At 37.3% G+C, this 26,758-nt stretch overlaps 1 protein-coding gene across 3 annotated transcripts; it reads right to left on the reverse strand.

Annotated features, from left to right (window-relative positions):
* Window positions 1-2,132: 2,132 nt before the first annotated feature.
* LOC133788715 (hydroxymethylglutaryl-CoA lyase, mitochondrial) lies at window positions 2,133-25,525 on the reverse strand. 3 transcript variants are annotated; one of them, XM_062226297.1, is made up of 10 exons: window positions 25,116-25,525; window positions 17,800-17,846; window positions 17,484-17,671; window positions 11,448-11,655; window positions 10,899-11,078; window positions 4,387-4,467; window positions 4,137-4,300; window positions 3,391-3,527; window positions 3,002-3,117; window positions 2,133-2,674 (listed from the first exon to the last, which is right to left on the reverse strand). In XM_062226297.1, exons 3-10 carry the CDS (start codon window positions 17,648-17,650, stop codon window positions 2,426-2,428), a joined length of 1,302 nt encoding a protein of 433 aa, XP_062082281.1. In that variant the 5' UTR covers window positions 17,651-17,671; window positions 17,800-17,846; window positions 25,116-25,525; the 3' UTR covers window positions 2,133-2,425. The 3 variants fall into 3 exon arrangements, with proteins under 3 accessions (XP_062082281.1, XP_062082280.1, XP_062082282.1); XM_062226296.1 differs by lacking the exon at window positions 17,800-17,846 and having other exon boundaries at window positions 25,116-25,524; XM_062226298.1 differs by lacking the exons at window positions 17,800-17,846; window positions 25,116-25,525 and adding an exon at window positions 18,675-18,783.
* Window positions 25,526-26,758: the final 1,233 nt, after the last annotated feature.

Genomic DNA, 26,758 nt, shown 5'->3' on the forward strand with positions numbered 1-26,758 from the left:
AGTTGTGCAAGTCACCAGCCAAATCAAATTTAACCTTAAACATTCAGAGTAGTCCTTGCAAGTTAGATGTAATGATAAGAAAAGCTGTAATCCAAAACAACAAACTTACATGGCTGTTTATGTAAGATTTCATCACAATGACCAAACATTTATGCATTTTACTGGGTTTTGAGTAAATAAATTATTATATAAAACCTACAAACACTATCTACAATATACTATTATATGTGCTTTGAGCTGATTTTTATATGCTAAATATTTAGCACCTGTTTCTGACTTGCATGCATTATTTCTGTTTCTGCCAAGTGCCAACTAACAGACACATCCAAAGATATGGTGATTTTGAAAATAATAATGAATAAAATACTTTGACACTTTAATATAAGTAACCTTAATTCTTGATTATCCTAAAACTTCAAGGCTGCAATGATTTCAGTGCACAAGGAGGGGAGGGTTTATTATATATCAAGCATAGCGTTGTAAGTTAATCCAGAAAAGTCCCCAAATTTCAAAAATAAAAAATAAAAAAATTGTGCATTGTGGTTTGTTGTTATTAATATGTGAAACGACCCAATTTTTAACAAATATACGACGATGTTGTTCGTTAGGTAATAGAATCTTATCCTAGATTTAACCATCAAATATGGTGCATTTATTTCAAATTCGATAGAAACGTAACTGTAAATTTTCATGTTGTATTTGAAACAAATAATGATAAGACTGTCACCAGGTTTGTTACTTAATAAATTGTGAGACTAAGCGTATTTTACACGATTATGTGGAGAGTATTAACACGTTATTATATTATCTTATAACTTCATGAAGAGCTATCTTAGATTTAACAATCATGTCGGTGACTTTAAAGCACAATCATCATAGAATCCTTATTTAATTTAGCTCAAGATGGTCTTGAAAGGGTCAAAGTAGCTTATCCACATATAATGTTGTATTCTTGTATTATATAGGGTTTATAAAGGAGTTGAAACCCTATAAGTTGATATATAATCCACGCGGATCTGCTAAAAAGCCATGCTTGGTGCCCAAGAATATACATATGCTTTTCAAAAAGAAGCCACAGGAGAATTCAGTGAAACACATGCCCTTTCAGATTGCAAGATTATGATATCGTCTACCTTCTTCAGCACACTACTCAGAGCTACTCATCACCAAGTTACCTACCCAAAAAAAACCCATGCAAATTTTTTTACCAAAAGTTGTCTCAAAATGTCCACCCATATAAATATACAGGACGCTCTTAGCTGCCCTTCACTCTCACTCTTTGTAGGCCATACTTGGTGCTCTTTTGGGCATCACCCAATATCAAATTAGGTCAGTCTACCCTAATGCATGGCCTAACAATGGCAATTAAAGCCACCACCTTGACCATAATGAGTGATACCCACCAGAGTAAGCTCTCAAGGGTGAGCTCTCACTACTGATATTTTTTAGCGGAGTGGTGAAGAGCTCTTTTGACTGGCTACAACCAAAAAGATGAGACAGTGTTGATATGAGTACATATTTAGCTATCATTAAGGCATAGACTAAATGAATTTGTGGGTAAGCAAAAAAAGATTTTAGGGCTTTCCCTTTCCTTTATGTTTTTGGGCTTTCTTCACTTTACTGACCCTGACCCTTTTCGCAGTGGTCAAAGTCTTGGTGCTCTATCATCATTGGGATCTCAACTACTTTTTGCAAACTGTTTCATACTAGCAGACTGATTTTCTTCCCATCATCATGTCCACAAGTTATTTTCAAGCTTTAGAAAACTTACAATAGATTACTAAATAAGCACGTGGGAAGCACGTGTGTAATCTCTTATTGGTGTTGTCATTAATATATAAAATGATAATGAGCCTATCTATCGAAGTGGCAATTGCTTGCTACTATCTTTTTCTTTGAGACAGTGGTGAACAAGTTTCGATCGTAATTCACAAGTTGAAACGTTTTTAGGTGCCTGTGTAGAAAGCCAGCTTCTCTAAAAGAGTTGCACAAAGCCACCTTGTCACATGTGTACGATGATGACATATATCAAGTACCCTTGATATGAAAACACTGGCTACTGCGAAGATGTGAAATGATTGTAATTTATCAAGTATTCTCCACCGAAAGGAAAAAAATAAAAAGACCAAAAATTATAAGTAAAAATCATTCTATATATATCATACTTGTGTGTGTCAATTTGACCATAACTAAACATGGAAACTAACTAATTAAACGCAAATAAGCAGCATTTGCATAACATTGAACCGATCAAGTACACATACATTTACAGGGGAGGTTCGTTCCCTCATGAAATAATTACTGGAGCAATATATGTGGACTTCATTTATTCTTAATATGAGGCCATGGTCCAAGTGTAAAATAGTCCTTTTTCTTTTTCCTCGCTATAAAACGAAATATAATAATCTTATCTACCTGTAATTTCTTATATCTTAGAGGCATCAGCCGTGACTTGACTAAAGGCAATGGCAGTCTTTGAACCAGATGGGCGACTCAGCTGCTTGCTGATGAAATCCCCAGCCTTCATGAGCTTTGGAAGATCCACATTCGTCTTCACTCCAAGTCCATTGAGCATGTAAACAACGTCCTCGGTGGCAACATTCCCTGAAGCTCCTTTAGCATAAGGACAACCACCCAAACCCGCTATGGAGGAATCCACCGTGCTGATCCCCATCTGTGTTAATAAATAAAAGACGGTTCTATCAAATAAATTAATTGCTTCACAACTGTAAAAGTATATTTATCAGATAGTCTTATTCTTGTTAATCGCACTTTGTTATTAGATAGCACTACCAACTTATTATATCAAGGCAAAGTAAATTAAAGAAATAGGTAAATAAAAGGTGGTTTACTCCCAAGGAAAAAGGGAAAAACAGCAATGATATATTGGCTAAAGTTCATACTTAGTTTAGGAAAATCTTGGGCTTTTAGGAAAGCAATTATGTATATAAAATTTAGGAAGCATTGACTTTAAAAAAGTTTGGACTTTGAGAAGGCTTACTTGAAGGGACAATAAAATGTTTGGCAGAGCTTGCCCATAAGTGTCATGAAAGTGAACAGCCAACTTCTCAATAGGAACAACAGCCATTACAGCCTCAAGCATTGGAACAACAGAACCTGTATTAAAGTCAGAAAAGAAAAAATTAGACAAAATTAGCATAATAGAAGACAACCGCGTTTGTGGAGAATATATAAGTTCATATGTTGTGTGTGTGCTTCAACAATAAACATTCTGTTACTTACCAAAAATTCTAAGATGCATTGCACAAGTCAAAACTCAAGTTTATTTTCTAATTAATTCAAGTACACATCAACTATTTGAGCACTTACATCTATAATTACATGGAAAATAAATTAAACAACGTCTCTGTAAGCATAAAAAAAGGTTACCGGGTGTTCCAACTCCAATTGTGTCACCAAGAGAAATTTCAAAGCAGCCCATGTCATGAAGTTCTTTTGCTACATATGCGACTCTAGATGGTGAAATATCTCCTTCAACAGGACATCCGAGAACACATGACACATACCTATTTAAGTAAAATTTTAATGTTGGAAATATCAATGGAAAGTTATATTTTTTAAAAAAAAAAAAAAACCAATAATACAAAAAATATTCAACCGAACCACTAAATCATGGTATACTAGCTAGATATTTCAAGTAGAGCGGGATCTTAAACTGCAAATCGATTAATAGTATCTCATACTATACCATCTATGTTACTTTATTTATTGTGATTACAAATACTGGTTTTTGGTGTACTCATGTCTGTTAGTGCTTTCAAAACGATGAAGTTGTTCATAGATTTTGGTCTAATAAAAGTAGCTATCTTAAAGAGAATTCTCGGTGCCAACACTTGTCCTACTATAAAATCTGAGGAATGGAAAAACTGTATCAGTTAAAGAAAATTGACTTCGGCTGGTCATAATTGGTTTTTCATTGTCTTATAGATCTGATGTCTAGGCCAGATATCTTGGCTAGAATATCAACTATTTTATTATTGTCTTAATTAGCCTTATTGGCTTGATAAATAGGGCAAGTATATTATCGTTTAATTAATCAATGTGTAAAAAAAACAATTCAGGAAGAATTTCTTCCCATTTTTTTGTGTGGTTGATAACAGACAGATAGAGCATACCCTCGAACAGGAACTGAGAGCTCTTTTGCAGCACGAGTAACAACACGATAACGATCAAGACTTTCTTCAATACTGCAATTAATGTTTGACTTTGAAAATGACTCAGATGCTGATGCAAAAACTGCAATTTCCTTTGCACCAGCTTCCATGGCAGCTTTAAAGCCCTAGAAGAGATAGATGCAAGTCAGAAATTCCAGTTACACCAAATATCAGTTTAAAAACTTGCCACTTTCCATAATAGTATACCCACTTTTAAGTTAGGTGTCAATACAGGCAATCTAGCACCCTCCAAATTGCAAACAGCTTGTATTACATCTTTTGCATCTGCTAGCTAAAGAGAAAAGGAATGTGTCAGGAAGAAGGAAAGTGATGTTATTAAGCCCTCAAGACCAGAGGAACATGTAAATATGTTATACCAGTAAATTTGTAACACCAACAATAATTCCAGACAGTATTGATCCACAAAAAAATAAATGATGAACCATAAAACAAATGCAGCTATTATGGAGGAGAGAACAAAATGCCCAATGAATCAACATAAATACAACAGACAAGATATTTCAGTAAATCCTTTGAATCGGTCATTTCTGCATTATTGTATGCCAGAGATTTAAATGAAGTTTGGATATAACAAAGTTTTGTTTGGGTGTTACTTAAATGGGTAATGGGTTAATGATCGAGATGTATTGGTTTTGCCAATCTAAGATGGCGTCTGTTACATGAAACTGTGTGGTGACACAACGTTCTTTGTGATATTATATTGAGCTTTTAGCTTCCTTTAGGCTTTGGTGGTGACGGAAATTTTGAATTTTCTACTTTCTTTCATTAATCTTGACTGGATAGAACACTGTTTAGCAATGCCTAGTTTCACTTTCACTTTTTGTAATTTCATTTTGTTTTGCTTGCGATTTTTGTCTCTGCCTACGAGAATATCTCCTAAAAATATATAGAAAAGCCAGATACAAAATCCCCTAGAGTGTCTCCTAAAAATTAGGGTCTAGATAATACAATATCACAAAAATAGGAAAATAATCCCTAAGAATCAGATATATACGATATAGTTACACAAGCCTAGGTTGATATTCTACACTCCCCTCAAGCTAGGCGATATATGTTCTACACTCCCCCTCAAGCTAGGCGATATACGTTTTTCAATCCAAGTATAGTACTTAGCTTGGTGAGATTGGGGCGAAACAGTGCTTTAGTTTGAATGTCTGCTGCTTGTTGTCCAGAAAGAACATAGTTGAGTGTGATAGTCTTGCTTTCAATTTTCTCATTTATGAAGTGTCTATCAATCTCCACATGCTTAGTCCGATCATGGTAGACTGGATTTTGGGCAATTGCAATTGCAAACTGATTGTCACACATGATCTTGATGGAATCTGATGTTTCAATCCTTAATTCGTTCATCAGCCGTTGTAACCAAATTCCTTCACAAATGCCTAAGGCTAAAGCACGGAACTCTACCTTAGCGCTGCTACGAACTACCACTACTTGTTTCTTGCTACACCATGTCACTAGATTCCCCCAAACAAATGAGTAATATCCTGAAGTGGATTTTCAATCATAAGGTGATCCAAGGTTTGATTGATCGTTTTCTTGAACATAAGTCCTTTCCCAGGATCCTTCTTCAAGTATCTTAGGATGCGATAAACTGCTTCCAAGTGATCCACTGATGGGTTGCTTAGAAACTGACTCACAATGCTAACAACAAAACTTATATTTGGGTGTGTATGAGTTAGATATATCAACTTACCCACCATGCGCTAGTACTGTCCCTTATTGGTTGGCAATTCAACTGTTCGTGCCATTATTTTAGTACTAGGATCCATAGGAGTTTCAACAGGTTTGCACCCAATCATGCCAGTTTCACGCAAGAGATCTAGAACATATTTGCTTTGAGAAACTGATATTCCATGTTTGCTTCATGCAACTTCCATTCCAAGGAAATATTTTAGAAACCCCAAGTCTTTGATCTCAAACTTCTTGGACAATTGACTCTTGAGTCTTATCATTTCTTCTTCATTATTTCTTGTGAGAATTATGCCATCAACCTAGACTATTAAGACTGTGATTCTCCCATTTGGGAAATGTTTCACAAATAGGGTATGATCTGCCTGTGCTTGGAAGTATCCATCCTATATAAGAACCTTGGTGAATTTGTCAAACCATGCTCTAGGAGACGGTCCATATAGTGCCTTGCTCAGCTTGCAGACTTTTCCCTGTGTCTCCTTTGTCTCAAAGCCAAAAGGTACATCCATGGACTTCCTCAATTAGATCTCCATTCAAGAAAGCATTCTTGACATCAAGTTGGAACAATGGCCAATCATTATAAGTTGCAATGGTTGACAAGACACGAACTGTATTAAGTTTTTTCACTAGAGCAAAAGTTTCCTGATAATCAATCTCATATGACTGAGTGAACCCTTTCGCTAGTAGCCAAGCTTTGTATCTTTCTATACTCCCATCTGTTTTCTGTTTGACTGAGAATATATCCATTTACAGCCAAATGTTTTCTTCCCAGGAAGAAGTTCTGTCAATACCCAGGTACCATTCTTTTCAAGTGTCATACTCTTCAAATGTAGCCTTGCACCATTCTAGAACCTGTAGAGCCTCATACACCGAATTGGGAATTGTGATTCTGTCTAGGGATGTCACAAAAGCCCGAAATGTTAGTGATAAATTTTCGTAAGAGCTGTGATTGCGAATGGGATGGGGTTCATGATCGAACACCTTTTCTATGTGCAATAGGAAGGTCCAACCCTGGGTCATACTCTGAATTTAACTGAGGACCAGAATCTAATTCTTCTTGTAGTTCTTCAAGCTTGACTTGGCTTAGGAGAGGCTCTTGACTTTGCTGATTTGGTGCAGGCAAATTAGAATTGTTTCTTTTACCATAAACTTTTACAGCATCATTAGGAAGATGAAGATGTTCGGGATAGGGTATGGGAGATTGGTCAAGGATGGATTTTTCTGGTGAGGAAGGGGATGTGCGTTGGAGGAAATCTTGTTCCAAACTGGAAATTGGAATCAGGATTGGCGTGTTAGATGGAGAAGATAGAGTAGAGGAAAGTTGCGAGGGTTGTTCAAGAAGTGAAGACCAATCCCAATTTTGTGATTCATTTGTGCTCTCCCCCTGAATTGCAGAATTGGAGTAGAAGGGGATTTGTTCAAAGAAAGTAACATTTATTGTGTTATAAAATTTCCGAGTAATGGGAGAGAAACATCTGAAGCCTTTCTGATTGGCGGAATACCCAAGAAATATGCATTTTAGTGCACGGGCATCAAATTTACCAGGAAATTGAGAATGAATATGAAGAAAGGCAGTGCATCCAAAGAGTTTGAAAGGGATCTGGGACACGAGATGTGAGGTAGGGTATAGACTTTGAAATATCTGTAAGGGTGAGCGAAATTTGAGAACATGAGAAGGCATACGATTGATGAGGTATGTTGCAGTTAGAATAGCCTCAGCCCAAAATTTCTTAGGAAGATTGGTTGCCGGTTTTTTCATTCTACAACACCGTTTTGTTGTGGTGTGTCAACACATGTTGAACAACACCGTGAGATTTGAGATACAGACCAAGACTTGAATTAAAGTCGTCTTTGGAATTATTAGTTTTGAGGATTTGAATTTCTGCTCGAAATTGGGTTTTGATCATGACATGAAATTGTTGGAATATGTGTTTGGTTTCCAATTTTTCTTTCATGAGAAATCTCCAATACAGTCGTATATAATAAACTACTAACAGTAAAAACCATCTAGCACCAGTCACACTAGGAATTTGGAATGGTCCCCAAATATCACCATGAATTAAGGAGAGAGGGTGACTAGGTTTGTATGATCGTGGTAAGTGTTCCTAGTATACTTTGCGAATTGACAAACTTCACAATGAAATAAATTGGGATTTTTTATTGATGAATAAGGATGGAAACAAATGTTTCAAATACAAAAAAAAATTAGATGACCTAGACGAAAGTGCCACATCATGATCTCACTTTCCTAATTAAATTGACTAGCAGACGTGAGACTATGACTCAATTGAGATTGATGATTGACAATATGGTTTGAAGGTTTGTTGACATCTAGAACATAAAGGTCAGCACGAAAATCAGCATTGCCAATCATCCTCCCCGAGCTCAAGTCCTGAAAAACACATGATTTAGAGAGAAATTTAGTTGCACAGTTCAAATCACAATTCAACTTACTAATAGATATAAGATTGCAGTCAAATTCAAGCACAAATAAGACGGATTGGAGAGTGAGATTATTTTAGAGACAAACAGTTCCAGTGCCAACCACTTTGACCAGTGTACCATTCGCAATGCATTCGGTTTGAGGGCTGCTATAAGAAGAGTAAGTGGTAAAAAGTGATTTGTCACTTGTCATATGATCAGTTCCGCTGGAGTCAACAATCCAAGAGGAGGAGGAGGATTTGGCTGCATGAAGTGCCGAACTGTATGAGCTGCGTGTGGGAACATTGGCCTTCTGTATGAGTTGCTGGAGAAGTTCTAATTGTTCCTTCCTAAAAGGGGCAGTTGGAAGTGTTTCAGATACAGCAACATACCCTTTTGCTTCGCAATCTCGATTTGGCTTTCAATCAGCGGGTTTTCCATGCAACTTCCAACAGGTTTCCTTGAAGTGGTCAGGTCTTCAACAATGATCACACCCCATGGGCGACCTTTTCTGCCTCGATTGTCATTTTGAAAATTGCTTCGAGCAGCAAAGGCACCTGAGTGTAGCAGCACTTAGTCTAGCATATTATCTTTGGCAGCTGCAAAAACTGGAATTTCAGGGGTGAAGCCAGCTTGAGGTTGTCCCAACATGTCTCGTTTTCGACTCTCCTCTCTTCGAACTTCTGAGAAGGCCTCTCGCAAACTCGAAAGAGGCTTGGTTCCAAGAGTTCTGCCCCTTGCTTCATCTAGAGATTTGTCCAGCCCCTTCAAAAATTTAAAGACACGTTTTTTCTCCACAATCTTTTTTAAATATGCCCAATCTTCAGTGCACTACCATTCCTGTGTCTCAAATAGGTCCAGTTGCTGCCAATAACGAGTAAGAGTTGTGTAATAAACTATAACTGAGTTCTCACCTTGACAAAGGTCCTGGAGTGTACTTCCACATGAAAAAGCTTAGTTGTGTTCTCACTGCTAGAGAAAGTTTCAAGTGTTGCGTCCCATATATCTTTGGCTATGGTATAGAGCAAAAAAATTTCTCCTATTTCAGTTATCATAGAACTAATTAACCATGACATTACAATATTATTTTCGGCTCTCCAAGTTTTGTACTCAGCACTAGTTGCTTCTGGCTTTGGGATATCTCCTATAAGGTATTCATCTTTGCTTCTTCCGCATATGAACATCATCATTGATTGTGACCACTGAAGATAGTTCAGGCCATTCAATTTGTGAGAGATGATGGGGACAAAGTTGCTTTCAACAGGGATGGAGTTAGCCGAGAGGTTATGGGTGCAGCAGGAGAGGGAGTAGTCATGGATGACTCCCTGGAGGTCTACTCAAAGTCTGCCATGTTGGGATTAAATGGTAATGGAAGACAAGGAATGAAGGATTTTAAGTTTTTTTTTTTCGAAATGGAAGAGATGATTAATTTTGGGAATGGACAATTTTTGGCAATAGGGAATAGGGATTGAACGTAAGAGGCTCAATAATGATGGAGGATAGGCAGAGAAGACGCCAGAGATGAACTGGAGTGGTCGGCGACGAAGAAGGCAACCAGAGCAGGAGAGAATGAAAAAAAAAATTAGGGAATGGATCGTACTCTCTCTGGAGCTCTGATACCATGTAATTTTCATAGTTTGCTATGAATCATATTTCTCATTTCAATCGTAAAAAATATACAGAAATATATAGAAAAGCCAGATACAAAATCCCTTAGAATATCTCCTAAAAATTAAGGTCTAGATCTACACCCGTCACATTTACAATATCACAAAATAGGAAAATAATCCCTAAGAATCAGATATATACGATATACACAAGCCTAGGTTGATATTCTACACTTATCCTCCTCTTTCTTGTAATTTTCATTTAGGATTTTAGCATGTTAGCCACGAAGTATACATGGTTTAGCAAATTGATCCTTGAACTATAAAATGTAGTAAGTCCCTGAATTTATTAAACAATAACAATTAAGTCTTTATATGTGATTTTTATTACTAATATTTTATGGAGAAAATTTATTGGCATTACCAAAATGTCAAATATAGAAAGGAAAAAAAATATAAAATACATTCCCCATCATAATCTCTCTTTTCTCTATATTTCTCTATCTAAAAAGCAAATAATAAAAAATAAAAACTTTTGCATATCAAACTATGGTGGCATAAACAAAATGATGAATTCAAGATCTCTATTTTTCCAATTTTGGCAATGCCATGCAATCTTTTCCATAAAAAATTAGTCAAAAAATACATATTAGGGAATTGGTTGCTGCTGTTTAATGAGTTCAAGGACTTAATTGCTACATTTTATAGTTCTAGGACTAATTTGCTAAACCACATATGATTCAAGGGGCTGTTATGCTAAAAACCCTTTTCGCTTTGGTCATTAAAGAATTTGATTGAAAGATTGATGCAATCAATAAGTCCATAGTGTTATTCTCACCAACATCATAATTAATTCAAGAATATAACACATAAAATAATTCCATAATCAAATATAAGGCTACCCACAGGATTATTAGTCATGACTAAAGAGAAAATGGCAATTGGCACAAGCTTAGCAAGGCAGCTATTATAAACAAGTTACCTGAGGTACCCATTTTGGTGATACAAAACTTGTAGCCTCAACAACAGGCAAGCCAGAAGATACTAGCCTGTGAATCAATTCAATCTTAACAGTTGTAGGTACGATATTCTTCTCATTTTGTAGTCCATCCCTTGGACCAACTTCAACTATCTTCACAAACTTCGGGATACCTTTCAAAAACTTTTTTTAAAAAAAAAAAAAGATTAAAAACAAAAAAGATGAGATCACAGTGACGCAAAAATTCATACTTAGTCATGAACTAGAAATTTTGTTTTGGTGAAATTGCATGTGAAAGGTTTACAAAACACAGTACATTACAAAACTGCAAGTACACCATATAAGTGCCTAAGTCATAACTAAAGTACATATGAATAAATATCAAGATGCATGTATTGGACGTTACAGCAAATTACTAATCAATATGCAAGTCCTAAACTAGACATATTTTCAGTAAAAAAGCTACTGAGCAGATGAAATGCATAAACTATATATATAGATGGAAGACACTCTTACAGCAGTTCTTGATGTGAAACCATAATATCTAATTACCTTGTTTGAAAGACCCTGCTTTGCTTTATCATTGTACTTGGTATTATATTGATGATCTGGAGCATACCATGAATCACAACCATTTCCAAAAATCGTGGGATTCATGCCTAAGCTCGAAGTCCTCCAACTTACAGTGTCACCCTGCGAGAAGTCTCTCGTGTGTCTTACCCATGGAAATGCCTCTCTAGCAGACCCTTCATATTCTTCACTGCAAAAATAACAGATATTACAGGTTAAATAATTTATTATAGTTATAAACATGATGTGGGAACCTATGACAATAAAATGTAGGGCAAATCAGAGAAACAAGTTTTGCTGTTTCCTTAGAAAGCAAATAGAAAGTTCTAGCAAAAACTTTTATCATCTAAACAAATCATGAAGCAAATCCAGGGGGGAATGTAATAATATTTCCTAATAAAGATGTGTTATGGTTAACTACAAGAATCAGACCAAAAATACTGTGGTGCATCTCCCTTGCATCTTTTTTACTGTAACGCAGACCCCAGAAATATAAAACAAATAAATAAAAATCAACGCAAGCAACAAAACTGTTTCATAGTAATTCATCAGCCTCTTCCTAACTTTTTGCTTTCAATATCACAAAGTAAATCAAAAATGAAATGTGCATGCAGGTACAATGAAGGTAATCAAATTATGGGTTCTCATTTATAAGTTTGGAGGAAAAAATATATTCTTTATTGATATTAAAACTGAGAATATACATAGGTTATTTATAAAATACATAGTTGACTAATAGCTAGGGAAAATCGGCACTATACAGGGAAGGAAATAGCTGTACAATCTATTCATAGAAAGTTTGTAAAAAAAATATAAGATAATCTCTAATTAATTCTAATTGATTCACATTTTTCTACATTCCCCTCAAGTTGGATTGAAGATATCAATCAATCCCAACTTGCTAATACAAGATTCCAAACTTGGTTTGAACAATCCTTTCGTAAAAATGTCAGCAGTCTGTAAAGACGTTGGCACAAAGGGCAAGCAAATAGATCCTGTCTCAAGCTTTTCCTTGATGAAATGACGATCAATCTCCACATGCCTTGTTCTATTATGTTGGACGAGATTATTAGCAATAATGATGGCAGCCTTGTTATCACAATAAAGTTTCATCAGAAGCTCAATAGGTAGTTTTAGTTCCTCCATAATTCGCTGCAGCCAAATCACCTCACATAGTCCGTTTGCTATTGCTCTGAATTCAGCCCTCAGCACTACTCCGAGCAACAACACTTTGTTTCTTGCTTCACCATGTAACTAAATTTCCCCACACATAAGAACAATAACCAGAAGTTGACCTCCTATCTGTTACAAACCCAGCCCAATCTGCGTCAATATATGCTTCAATAGCTCGACAACTACTCTTCCGGAATATAAGGCCTGTACCAGGTGATCCTTTGAGGTACCGAAGAATCCTGTAAACTGTGAACCTTCTGGGGAGAATGCATAAATTGGCTCACCAATCCTATAGCAAAAGCAATGTCAGACCTAGTATGAGATAAGTAAATCAGTCTCCTATCCAACTTTTGATACCGGATTATATCAACTCCTCCTTCCTCACCATTACCTAGTTTCACATTGGGATCAACTGGTGTGTCAACAGGTCTGCACCCACTCATCCCAGTATCTTTGAGTAGGTCGATAATGTACTTCCTCTGGCTAACTGCCATTCCTTCCTTTGACCGGGCAATTTCCATTCCCAAAAAACATTTAAGACTCCCAAGGTCTTTAATTTCAAACTCATCTGCTAAACACTTCTTTAACCTGTTCATTTCTTTTACATCATCTCCAGTTAGGACTATGTCGTCAACGTACACAATGAGAATAGCAATTTTTCCTTCACCGTTCCTTCTAAAAAACAAAGTGTGGTCAGTTTGTCCTGAGTGTAACCTTGCTTCTTTACTGATTTTGTGAACCCTTCGAACCAAGCACGTGGTGACTACTTCAACCCATAGAGAGACTACTGTAATTTGCAGACTTTAGATCCAAACTTTTCCTCGAAACCAGGAGGGGCATCCATGTATACCGCTTCTTCGAGGTTGCCATTCAAGAACGCATTCTTAACATCCAATTGCTGCAATTGCCACTCCAAGTTTACAGCAATGGAGAGCAATACTCGATAGTATTAAGTTTTGCTACTCGGGCAAATGTCTCTGAATAGTCAATAACATATGTCTGAGTGAACCCCTTGGCAACTAGTCTCGCCTTGTACCTTTCCAGAGTTCCATCAGACTTGAATTTTACTGTGAAGACCCATTAGCAAACCACCGTTTTCTTTTCCTTTGATAACTCCATCACTTCCGACGTCTGATTCCTTTCCAGAGATCGCATCTCCTCTAGGACAGCTTCTTTCCATTCTGGAACCTGTAAAACATCTCTAATACTCTTTGGAATTTCCACATTAGTGAGTTGAGTAATGAAAGCACGAAAACAAGGAGACAGATTTTTATAGGAAACAAAATTGGACATTGGATACAAAGGATGCCTAGTGCATTCCCTTGTTCCTTTTTGAAGGGCAATAGGAATATCTAGATCATACATAGTAGGATTTTCAAGAATGGAGTCAGAACCTGAGTTTTCTGGATCTGGACTTGGGTCTCTTCATGGCTTTGCGGAAGTGTTTCAGACAATACTCAAGACTTTGGTTCCCTTCGTGTAAAAAAATCTGCCAAACTTATTTATAGTGTTATTTTCGGTTCTATCAGGACTAATATATGTTGGAGCCATGTTTTCATTATTTAAAACTTTTGTTGAAACATTTTCATGAGAATTCATCCCCTTTTCAATTTCAAGCACATCGGTATTTTTTATTAATTCATTTTCTCCAACCTGATTTTCATTATTACCTTGAGAAAGATTTTGATGTTAAAAAAAGGTAGTAGAATTAGAGTTTGGATTTATGTTTCCCACAAAGTTTGAAAAAGAAAGAACTGATTCTTTAGAAAAATAAAATAAATCACCAGAATTTTGAATGTGAAAATCCAGATTTTTTCCTCCCCTCTAGCAGAATCTTCCTCTTTGTGCTCCCCCTGAAGGTGAGACTTAAAATATGACTATTGTTCAAAAAACTGAGTATCAAATGTCACAATATTTTTTTAGTCAAGGGATCATAGCACTTGTATCCCTTTTTGTGTGGGAGAGTACCCTAAAAAACACACTTCTTCCCTCTTGGGTCAAATTTTCTTTGATTTAAATCTTTGTTATGAATGAAAACAGTACATCAGAAAATTTTAATAGGTAAAGAGTGTAGAAGTCTAGACTATGGAAATTTTTTGAAGAACAGTCACAGGTTTTTCAAAATTCAGTGTTTTGGAAGGCAACCTATTGATGAGATAGGTGGCTGTTAGGATGGCATCACCCCAGAAAATTTTGGGCACTTTATGTGTAAACAACAATGCTCTAGCTACCTTTAAAATATGGAGATTTTTCCTTTCAGCAATACCATTTTGTTGAGAGGTACCTACACAAGAGCTTTGTTGAAAAATACCATGAGTAGCAAAAAAATGTCCAAGAATTTGTGTAAGATATTCCCTACCATTGTCGCTACGTAACCCTTTAATTTTTGTGTCAAATTGAGTTTGTATCATGTTATAAAACATCTTAAAAATTCCTTCAACGTCAGATTTTTGTTTCATAAGATAAACTCAACACATTCGTGTATGACATCAATAAAAGTGACAAACCACCTCTTTGCCGTAGGAGTTAAAAATTTTGAATGCCCCCAAATACCACTATGAAAGAGTAAAAACGCTTTTGATGGCATATAAGAATGAGGAGAATAAGTAGAACGATGCATTTTTGCTAAAGCACAAATCTCACATTGAAATAAGGATGGATCTTTATTGAAAAATAAACTAGGAAACAAGCGTTTTAAATAATGAAAACTAGGATGTCCTAGACGAAAATGCCATAACATAATGTCTTATTAGAACCAGAAATAACACCAAAACATTGAGAAGCTGAATTTTGAAGAGATCCATCATCAAAGTAATAAAGTCCACCACTTAGTCTAGCATTGCCAATCGTCTTCCCCAAGGCCAGATCCTGAAATTCACAGTGAAAAGGATAAAAATCAGCATGACAGTTTTGATCACAAGTTAATTTACTGACTGACAGTAAATTACAAGACAACTTGGGGACATGTAACACATCCTTTAGTATTAAGGATGAAGGAATTCTTATGTCACCCGTCCCTGCAATAGTTGAAAAAGAACCATCAGCCACTATGATTTTTTTATTTCCTGAACATGGATTATAGGAATGAAAGAAACGAGAAGAACTTGTCATGTGATTTGTAGCCCCAGAGTCTATTACCCAAGGTTCCAAAGTATTAGAAGAAAAGAACGACAAACTACCATGATTTGCATAGGAACATGAAGGAGAAGCTAAAAGTTGTGGAGAATTAAAGAGTTTTAAGAGATGCTCTATTTGCTCCGTGGTGAATGGAGATTGACTGGGATGTTCAGAACTGGTGTTCAGTGCCTTATTGCTTTCCTGCCTCCTTTTCCAGCCCGGCTGCCAATTTGGTAGTTTACCATGGATTTTCCAGCATGTCTCCTTCGTGTGCCAGTGGCGTTTGCAGTGATCACACCAGTTCTTCCTTTTGTCATATTCGGAATCATGGCCTTTTGTGACCTAGAGTCGATCCCTCATGTTCTGAAAATTGAGAGATAGCTCCTCCCATCACTCGTTTGCATCCTTCCTGACGCACCTCGGAAAATACTTCATGAATTGATGGAAGTGGACGCCACCCTATGATCCGACTTTTGACATCCTCAAACTCTATATTAATGCCTACTAAGAACATATAAATTCTGCCAGTTTCCTCACGTTTCTTAAATCGAGCCAAATCTTTGGGATTTTCCCACTCATCATTGTAACAGAGGTCAAGTTCCTGCCACAGTGCCAGCATGTTGTAGAACGTTGTGACATCCGAGTCGTCTTGTTTGGAGTTCCACAATCGTATCTTCAACTCAAAGGCTTGGGAATGGTTTTCCACATCAGAATACGCCTCACACACCGCTTCCCATATTTCTTTGGCAGACATAAAAAGATACGACTTCCTAATGGATTCCTCCATAGAGTTAAGAAGCCAAGTGTAATTAGAGAATTTTCTAATCTCCATCTCCAGAATGTAGTGTCAGATTCCTTTGGTTGAGTCTCCTCCCCTGTCAAATAACCTAATTTTCCCCTACCATCAATAGCTAATTTCACAGACTGGGCCCATTCTAAGTAGTTCTTGTCGTTTAACCTAACAGTAGTGATTTGGATGGAAGCATTGGTGTTGAAATCAGCAATATTTTGGGTGTTTCGGATAGCAGGAGGTGCGGCTGTGGTAGGGGATGAAGGTGGAGTTTAGTCGGCTGAGTTTTTGGACATGGTGGTCTGATTTCAGTAAACCCTAAACCTAAGCTCTGATATCATATAAGTTTGGAGGAAAAAATATATTCTTTATTGATATTAAAATTGAGAATATACATAGGTATTTATAGAATACATAGTTGACTAATAGCTAGGGAAAATCAGCACTATACAGGGAAGGAAATAGCTGTACAATCTATTCCTAGAAAGTTTCTAAGAAAAATATAAGAAGATAATCTCTAACTAATTCACATTTTTCTACATCATTCATTCCAAAAGTTTCTATCACACAGTAAGAAAGAAGGAATTCCAAACAGAGAAGCAGCAATCTAGATAAAGCAAACAAAAAAGCTAAAACATGTACCAGCAATAAATGAATGAAATTAATACTCATTTGTGCAAAAAAAAAAAGCTACAACGAACCGTGCAATAAAAATACGAGACACATTACAAGATCTTTAGTTAGTACATTCAATAGACATAAATTAATATAGAATGCACATATTAAAACAAACAAAGATCACGGGATACATAAACACAATTCAATTGTAAAAGAACATATTGCAAAGGAACATATAGCAAAATGGCTGTGCATGTACAATGAAGAGCCACAACATATTCTATCTACAAACAAGAAAACAAATAATAAATCTCATTCACCTGCAACTATTGGATGTGCTACAAGTTCTTCCTTCAATCCAGGAGTTGCCCATGCCCATGTTATCCTCTCTTGGCCTGCAAGCACCAGATGAGAATCTCTGCATCCAATCAATAGTACTCATACTCGGCAATTTGTCAAAACCCAGGGGCTCCTCCAAACTTGACATGCTAGAATCAAGATCAATTGACTGAACCAAACAAATAAACAAAATAATTAAGTAATGTGTAATGGAAATTTTACCAGAATTTAATCTACAGCAAACAAATGAAAGGATCCTGAATTTAATTGAGATTGTTAATAATTTAGAATGTACACCTCATAACGAACAATGTTATCTTAAAGCTATATCACTGCATCTGGTTCTTCAAAGAAACAAGAACAATACCAAATTAATTTCCTTCAGAATAAACCTTTAGGTGTAATATGTCACCAGTAATCTAGGATAGATATCTCATCTAAAACTTTGTTGCACAAGTGTAGTTGAATAATAAAAACGACAGTAATATTGGTGGAGATGTTTAAAGGAAATTTTTTTATTAAATCGAAACGGAAATAACATTTATTTTACATTGGTTCAAAGATGGGCTAAAATTTCAAGTACTAAAAGAATACAATGCTGAAACGAAGTAAGGAAATGCAGAGCCAACTTTACAGTGTATGATAGAACTCAGCCAATCTATGAAAATTCCTCTTCTTTATTACTTACACCTAAGTCCCCAAATCAAAGACTAAGTATAGAACAAGCACAAAGACAGTGTACAATAGCTAATTCGAGATAACCATCTCCTTAGGTTCCAAAAAGACCCTTCTATCATCTCAATACAAGCCTTTTATACTCTATTACACATTCTACCAACCTAACAAACTGTCAGTTACAAACCCACACTACAGCCACCAAATCAGCACTAACTATTCAGCCTATTCAGTTATCTCTTCTACGCCTCACATAAGTGAACCGTATTGGAGGTCTATCAGTGTACAAGGAAAATTTAGTCAAAACGTTAGTAGCACTTGAGGACAGAAGGCAAACAAAAGGGGAAACACGTGATAGATAATTCGAGCACACAATACAAACAGTACAAAAAAAATCCATTAATTTATTTTTTATAAACAACAACAATCATGCAAGTTCCCCCATGACACGGAAATGTTATTAATTAAAAAAAAACTACATTTTGTTGATTACTTACTTTCACGTGAAAAATATACCACCCTCATATTCATGGATCATAGTAATCACATATTGGTTGCATGTTTGAGTGAAATGCCCCGAGAGGTGTTGATATGCACTTTGTGTTTCTGGTTCAATTTACCCATCATTACTATAGCTCTGTCAGCTCAACTAAATGCCTTAATTTTCATATTTGCACAAGGATCGGGTTTGGCCAAATCTAATTGGTCTTACTTAGACATAAATTCAAATGAAATTAGTCTTCTTCCCCCATCACATTACACTATAAGACCAACATTCAGCAAGAAAAAAGAAATAGTCATAGTTTAACTTCTTAGCATTTGAACATTGACATACAATTCATCGTACTGAACCTCCTAGAAGATTCTAAATTTTTAATCTTATTTTTCAAAATGTTTTCACCAAGTAGAAAAGTGTTAGGCCTCCATTGACTTATGTCTACAGTAGGAAGGGTATAAAGGGTACACGTGTTGCTGATGTAGGGGAATGAGACTTTAGACAGTTAGTTATAAGAGAAAGGACTGTCTAGGAGAGGGTGCACAGTAAGAAACTGTTAGGGGTATATTCTAATCCAGCAGGGATGGGGAGAGGTAGGAAGTAAGTAGAAAATTGTAACCTGTTTGGGAGAGAACTAGGCTCTCGAATTTCCTAGCTATCAATACAATCAAGGCTCATCCATTTTTTCCACTCTGTTATTGCATTTTCTATTCTGTTTCTGGGTTATTTGTCACTTGAATTGCAGGTTCATCCTATCAAATTGGTATCAGAGATTAGATCCAGATGGGACCTAAGAAGGCTGACAATCCAAATGAGATGTGGGAGGACAAGCTGGAAGCAGTGCAATCAGAATTTCAGAAAGGGCTCACAGAGGTTAGATCTGATTTTCAGCAATTACCCAGGGAAATCGACTTGCTGAAAACAGAAATTCAAAGGCTACCTGCGATTGAGAAGAAGATGGACTATCTAGTTACTCACTTAGCTCAGCTGATGCAAGTAGCAGGGAAGGCGACAGTGGAGGGGACAGCGACCACCATTGATCGTCAAAGGCGCGCAGTTGAGGGCGAATCGCACCAGCTACCGACTACTCATTCTCCGATGCCTCATCCAAGTCCATCGCACTCGAGGCAATCTGAACAGCCACCACAAGCAGTCGGCCAGGCCGATTCTGCATATACAGGTCTGGAACACAGTCAAGACTATAGGCCTCCCCGAATGGAGTTACCACTTTTTGCTGGAGAGAATCCGGAAGGGTGGATTTATAAAGTGGAACGCTATTTTCTGCTAAGTCGTATGTCGGAACCGGTTATGCTTGAGGCGGCCATAGTGGGTTTGGAAGGTGATGCGTTGACGTGGTTTCAATGGGAACACCAAAGGCGGCCGATTACGTCATGGGCGACCCTTAAGGAAAGACTGTTAATGCGATTTCGCTCCGCCCCTATCGGTTCCGTTTCCGAAGAATTTATGTCACTGGTTCAAACTTCTACTGTCAGAGAATATAGGCTGAAGTGGGAAGCATTAGCATCCAGAGTTCCAGACGTACCTGAACATATTTTGGAAGGAAGCTTTGTGAAAGGGTTGAGAGATGACATTAGAGGTGCTCTGCATATTCTACAGCCTTTAGGATTGGCTAACATCATGGAGACTGCACAAAGGGTGGAAGAAGGCCACCAATTCTGGGCTTCGGGTCCGAGCCCTAGATCGCACCCTTCTAGGCCCACTTCCAGTTGGGGCCCAATCAGTTCTGGCCGACCCATGCCGATGTCCCATGTGAGTCGTTCGGGATCGAGTTTCCACCCCCCATCGACACCCTTCCAACCGCCCCTGTCGCCGACCACCGTACCCAGCGTGGCTAAGTCGGGGAAGCTGCCGCCTGTGCGCCGCCTATCTGAAGCAGAATACCAGGAGAAGAAGGCCCGAGGGGTATGTTTCAAATGTGACAAGAAATTCCACAGGGGCCATGAGTGTGACCAAAAATCACTCCAGATTTTGCTCACAGTTGATGACGAAGACGAAACAGTCATGGGGGAAACACCACCATCTTCGCCAGAATCAGAGGAGGCAGGGGGATCGGATGAAACTCTTGCAACACTATCTCTCAATTCGTTGGTGGGGATCTCATCGGCGCACACCATGAAACTAGCGGGGCGTATTGGACAGCGAACGGTGACAGTATTAATCGATAGTGGGGCGACGCACAACTTTCTTTCGACGGAAATCGTTTCGGCAGCAGCGATACCCATCACACCCACATCATGTTACGGAATATTACTGGGCACCGGTGGCAAAGTAAGGGCAGAGGGCATTTGTGCTCAAGTTGAGTTGGACCTTGGGCCATTGCGGGTAGTAACAGATTTCTTACCACTTGAATTGGGCGGTGCGGATGTAATACTCGGCATTAAGTGGTTAGAGACTTTGGGTAATATGCATGTTAATTGGAAGACGCTCGTCATGAAGTTTGAAGTAGCGGGGTCTTGGATTACTCTACAAGGAGACCCAAGCCTCTGTAAATCACCAATCGCTGAAGGCTATGATTCATACCGTCGAACAGGAGGGTGGTGGTTTTTGGGTGCACTTATACTCGCTGGCAGCGATGTCAGAGACAAATTCAGCGAAGATCCCGACTGAAGTTGCCCAGATTTTGCAAAAATATCAGCCTGTTTTTTCTGTGCCACAAGGCCTGCCACCATCGCAACCCAAGGAGCACACCATTACGCTGAAGGAGGGAGTAGGGGCAGTTTCGGTAAGGCCATACCGCTACGCACAGGTACAAAAAGATGAGATTGAAAAGCTCGTGACAGAGATGCTGAATGCTGGAATAATACGCCCAAGTGCAAGTCCATTTTCCAGCCCGGTTTTACTAGTTCGAAAGAAAGATGGGAGTTGGAGGTTTTGTGTCGATTACAGGGCACTCAACAGAGAAACGGTGGCTGACAAATTTCCAATACCAGTGATAGATGAATTATTGGATGAGTTACATGGAGCCCGAATATTCACTAAGTTGGATTTGAGGTCCGGTTACCATCAAATTCGTATGGCTGCTCAAGATGTACAAAAAACAGCTTTCCGCACTCACGAGGGCCACTACGAATTCCTTGTAATGCCATTTGGACTGACAAACGCCCCAGCCACTTTCCAAGGATTGATGAATGAGGTGTTTAGAGAATTTTTGCGTAAATTTGTACTTGTATTTTTTGACGATATTTTGATTTACAGCCGGTCTTTGGAGGAGCACGTAAAGCATTTGGAGCTGGTTTTACAAAAATTACAGGGGCAGCAACTTTATGTTAATGCAAAAAAGTGTTTGTTCGGACAGTCACAAGTGGAGTATTTGGGGCACATTATTTCTGAACAGGGAGTGGCAGCAGATCCAGCAAAGTTGGAAGCAATGGCCAGCTGGCCGACCCCTAAGAACATCAAAAGCTTGCGTGGGTTTCTTGGCCTAACAGGATATTACAGGAAATTCGTGCAAGGATATGGAAGTATAGCTAGACCACTTACGGATCAGCTCAAAAAGGATGCGTTTGGCTGGAATGCAGAGGCTCAAGAAGCGTTTGAACAGCTAAAAGAGAGAATGTGTACAGTGCCAGTATTAGCTCTTCCTGATTTTTCTGCCCCTTTTATAGTTGAAGCCGATGCTTCCGGGACGGGTTTGGGGGCTGTTTTAATGCAAAAGAACAGACCAGTAGCTTTTTTCAGCCAAATACTTTCGGCAAGGGGGCGCACAAAATCTGGCTATGAGCGGGAGTTAATGGCTATTGTGTTAGCCATTCAAAAGTGGAGACCATATTTACTAGGCAGGAAGTTTATTGTGAAGACAGATCAAAGGAGTTTGAAATACCTGTTGGAGCAGAGATTCATGGCGACTGAGCATCAAAAATGGCTGACGAAAATATTGGGTTATGACTTTGAGATAGTATATAGACCGGGGCGTGATAACAAGGCAGCTGATGCGCTTTCGCGAATGCATGAAGAACTGGTGTTGCTGGCCATTTCAGCCCCTAATATTATATCTATTCCAGATTTACAAGCTCATATTTCTTCGGATCCGACGCTGTCCAAAGTATTAAAGGAGCTGGACGAGGGCAAAGATGGGGGCGGGTACACTTTATCACAGGGCTGTCTCAAGTTTAAAGGGCGTTTGGTAATTCCAGCAACATCGCCATTCATTCCAATCATTCTACAAGAGTACCACAGCAGCAATTTGGGCGGTCATTCAGGCATTTTTCGCACATTTCAGCGAGTCGCAGAGCATCTATACTGGCCAGGAATGCGCAGAGATATTCATAAGTTCGTAACAGAATGTAGTGTTTGTCAGCAGCAAAAATATATCGCGCAATCTCCAGCAGGTTTACTCCAGCCATTGCCGGTTCCAGACCAGATTTGGGAGGATATCTCAATGGATTTCATTGAGGGACTACCCATTTCGAATGGATTTGACTCCATTTTTGTTGTAGTGGACAGATTGAGTAAGTATGGGCATTTTATACCATTGAGGCATCCATTTACAGCAGCTACAGTTGCTACCATTTTTGTCAGGGAGATAGTTAAATTACATGGTATTCCTAGATCTATTGTGTCGGATCGGGACAAGATTTTTCTCAGCCTATTTTGGAAGGAGCTCTTCAAGTTACAAGGGACTTCATTGAATCGCAGCACAGCCTATCACCCACAATCGGACAGCCAAACGGAGGTCGTTAATAGGTGTTTGGAGACATATCTTCGCTGCTTTGTGAGTTCCAAACCCAGCAAGTGGTCTAAATGGATTCCTTGGGCGGAATATTGGTATAACACCACCTTTCATATCTTGATCGGTATGACACCATTCAAAGCTGTTTACCACCGTGATCCTCCTCCAATCATTCCACTTGAGCAGTACCGCACGCCCGTTTCCGCAGTGGAGCAGAATCTGAAAGAGCGGGATGATATTCTGGTGTTGTTAAAGGAGAACTTGCAGCGGGCTCAGCAGAAAATGAAATTTCAAGCCGATAAGAAGCGAAGGGATGTTCAGTTCAGCGTGGGGGACTTTGTATATGTGAAGATGCGGCCATACCGTCAGCGAACAGTAGCCAAAAGAATGAATGAGAAGCTGGCTCCCAGATTTTTTGGGCCATTTCAGGTGCTGGAGAAAATCGGCCAGGCAGCTTATAAGCTGAAACTGCCTCCTGAAGCAGCGATACATCCTGTTTTTCATGTATCATTACTGCGAGCAGCGTTGGGACCAACTCAAACAGCCACCCCACTTCCCCCAGGTTTGAAAGCTGATATGGAATGGATGTTAGAACCCGAAGAGGTGTTGGAGATACGGCCAGGAACGTACAAGACAGCCCCACAAGCGTTGATCAAGTGGAAAAATCTGCCAGAATTCGAAGCTACGTGGGAAGATTTTGGCGTCATACAGGAGCAGTTTCCAGATTTTCACCTTGAGGACAAGGTGCAACTTCGAGGGGACGGTATTGTTAGGCCTCCATTGACTTATGTCTACAGTAGGAAGGGTATAAAGGGTACACGTGTTGCTGATGTAGGGGAATGAGACTTTAGACAGTTAGTTATAAGAGAAAGGACTGTCTAGGAGAGGGTGCACAGTAAGAAACTGTTAGGGGTATATTCTAATCCAGCAGGGATGGGGAGAGGTAGGAAGTAAGTAGAAAATTGTAACCTGTTTGGGAGAGAACTAGGCTCTCGAATTTCCTAGCTATCAATACAATCAAGGCTCATCCATTTTTTCCACTCTGTTATTGCATTTTCTATTCTGTTTCTGGGTTATTTGTCACTTGAATTGCAGGTTCATCCTATCAAAAAGGCTCATAAACCGTTTGTTCTTTCTTATTGAATTAATAGCAATGTCATACCCATAAAATGTTCTATGCGGTCATTTTACAAATGCTATGGAACAACACAATAAGGATAAAGTACAGACTTTAGACTGTTGTACAAAGGCATAATTTACTTACTAAAAGAGGTAAAATTCAGTAGCAAGAGAAAATGAAGAGGAAAATCATAAACAATGAAGGGAAGATTGAATTTGAGGATAAACTGTTATTAACAATTAGAACGACTAAATTTAACAATACAACACAATAAGCATTGCAGGAACCTCTCCATAACACTACAACACAAATATTCTTTCCAATTTCACATAATCATGAGGAAAAACACAAATTTAGAGACAAACACGATCACGAACACACACACACACACAATAAAGAAAAAATAAAAGTAAATTAAACCCAAATTTTTTTAACGACAATCACAACCGACCAAACTAAACAGAAAATCACAATCAAGATTATAAGGTTCCAAACAAGAAAAGTGATCACATAATTCAAAACCAAACGTCAGGAAACAATTGAACAAGACAAAACGATAATGAAATATTTTGCATTCACTTTCTTGGCAACCAAACAGAATGGAATAACCAAAAGAATAAAGGCAAACAGACCTGAAGTTTCCTTGAAATAGAAGAAAGCAACAAGATTAGGGTTTCTTAGCAGAGAAAGAAATCCTAAAATTTGGGGGAAATTTTTGAAGTCTACAGGGTTGGAGAAAATTAGATAAATTTCTGGTTTAAGGGAAGGGAGTTAGATACAAAGAGGAAGAAGACGGGCAGTTGACGAAACGTGACAGAAATTGGTTCAAGGCCAAAGCTTTTGTTTGGTATGGTAGATTTCGGCAACGCACAAAATAATAATAAATAATATCACTTTTTTCAAATAGAGAAATTGAATTTCCTTCCAAATAAAAAAAAATAGAGAAATTGAATTAATTTTTGTTTTACACTCTCATTCAACTGGTTAGAGTGATAAAGGCGTGAATTTGAAAATCTCCTTTTTTTTCTCTCTCTAGAGACTAGAGAGGGAGAAAAAATGGTGGGAGAAGGGTGGTAGGTACTTATCAGTTGGAAGTTTGTCATTTTCTTTTATTTCATATTATTATTATTATTATTATTATTTTAATGATATTTTTGGACGGTTCTTAAATACCAACGACCAAGCCGCGTGTCACCAAGTTTTTTAATTTTTAATTTTTTTTTATTTTCACTATTAATCTAACAAATAATATTTGTAGAGATCATTGCTGCAAAAATATATATTTGTAGAGATTATCTTAATATCTTTGTCTTTATATATACAAATGTGTAATTATCCATTTTTTTAGCATTATTTTTGTTAAAATATTTTAAATATTTAATTGAATATATTTTTAAAATCAATTAAAAAAATATTTATTAATTATATTAATATAAATTCAAATTTTATAAAATATCATTATTCGCGGCATAAATACACAATGTTTTACGCTTGTTACAATTAAATATATAATCTTTTATTTTTAAGGTAAAAATATTCAATGTTCAATATATGTTAAAAATAAATACCTAATCTTTTTTCTTTGCGGTAAAAATGCATAAATTTTTTAAAACATTACTTTTTTCAATACCTCATTTATTGGAGTTGTTAAGTGTTGACTCACCAGATATGTATCACTCTATAATTTAGGTATTTTTGTTATCAAAATATGTATTTTTTAAAATTTGTATTAATTTAAACTGTCTTTTCAATTCTTTTTTCTAATTTAAAATATTTTAAAAATAAATAAATATGAAATGGACCGATTACAGAGTGACAAATGTCTGCTTAGTCAATATGCTTAACCGTTCCAACATAGGAGGTACTGACAAAAGTAATGGTTTAGCAACTTTAGGTATTTTTGCCTCATAGACAAAAGATTAGGTATTTATCTTTAACATATATTAAACATTGAATATTTTTGCCGTAAAAATAAAGATTAGGTATTTAATTGTAACAAGTGTAAAACATTGGGTATTTATGCCGCAAATACCATTAATATTTAATACAAAACTAGATATTTAATAATGATACTAGTTAGAATGTACGTGCAATGCACGTTATGTTTTGCACTATATATGTTTGAATTTAAAACAATTTAAAACAGAAATATTTAAAAATTATATAATTTCCATAATAAATATTAAATATGTGAAATAATGAAAATATATTACATGGTATTAAAAGAAAAACGTTGTGTTAATATTTAAAAGATTTAGTTAAGTAATTTATAAAC

The sequence above is a fragment of the Humulus lupulus genome, chromosome 7, assembly GCF_963169125.1.
Source record: "Humulus lupulus chromosome 7, drHumLupu1.1, whole genome shotgun sequence".
In the NCBI taxonomy this organism is placed as follows: domain Eukaryota; kingdom Viridiplantae; phylum Streptophyta; class Magnoliopsida; order Rosales; family Cannabaceae; genus Humulus; species Humulus lupulus.

Coding starts and splice junctions, on each gene's coding strand:
- LOC133788715 (XM_062226297.1), bottom strand. CDS start 17,650: ATGTCAAGTTTGGAGGAGCCCCTGGGTTTTGACAAATTGCCGAGTATG. Junction 11,656..17,483: donor AGCACATCCAATAGTTGCAG/GTGAATGAGATT, acceptor TTATTTTTGCAG/TGAAGAATATGAAGGGTCTG. Junction 3,528..4,136: donor CTCTCAGTTCCTGTTCGAGG/GTATGCTCTATC, acceptor TTACTTAAATAG/GTATGTGTCATGTGTTCTCG.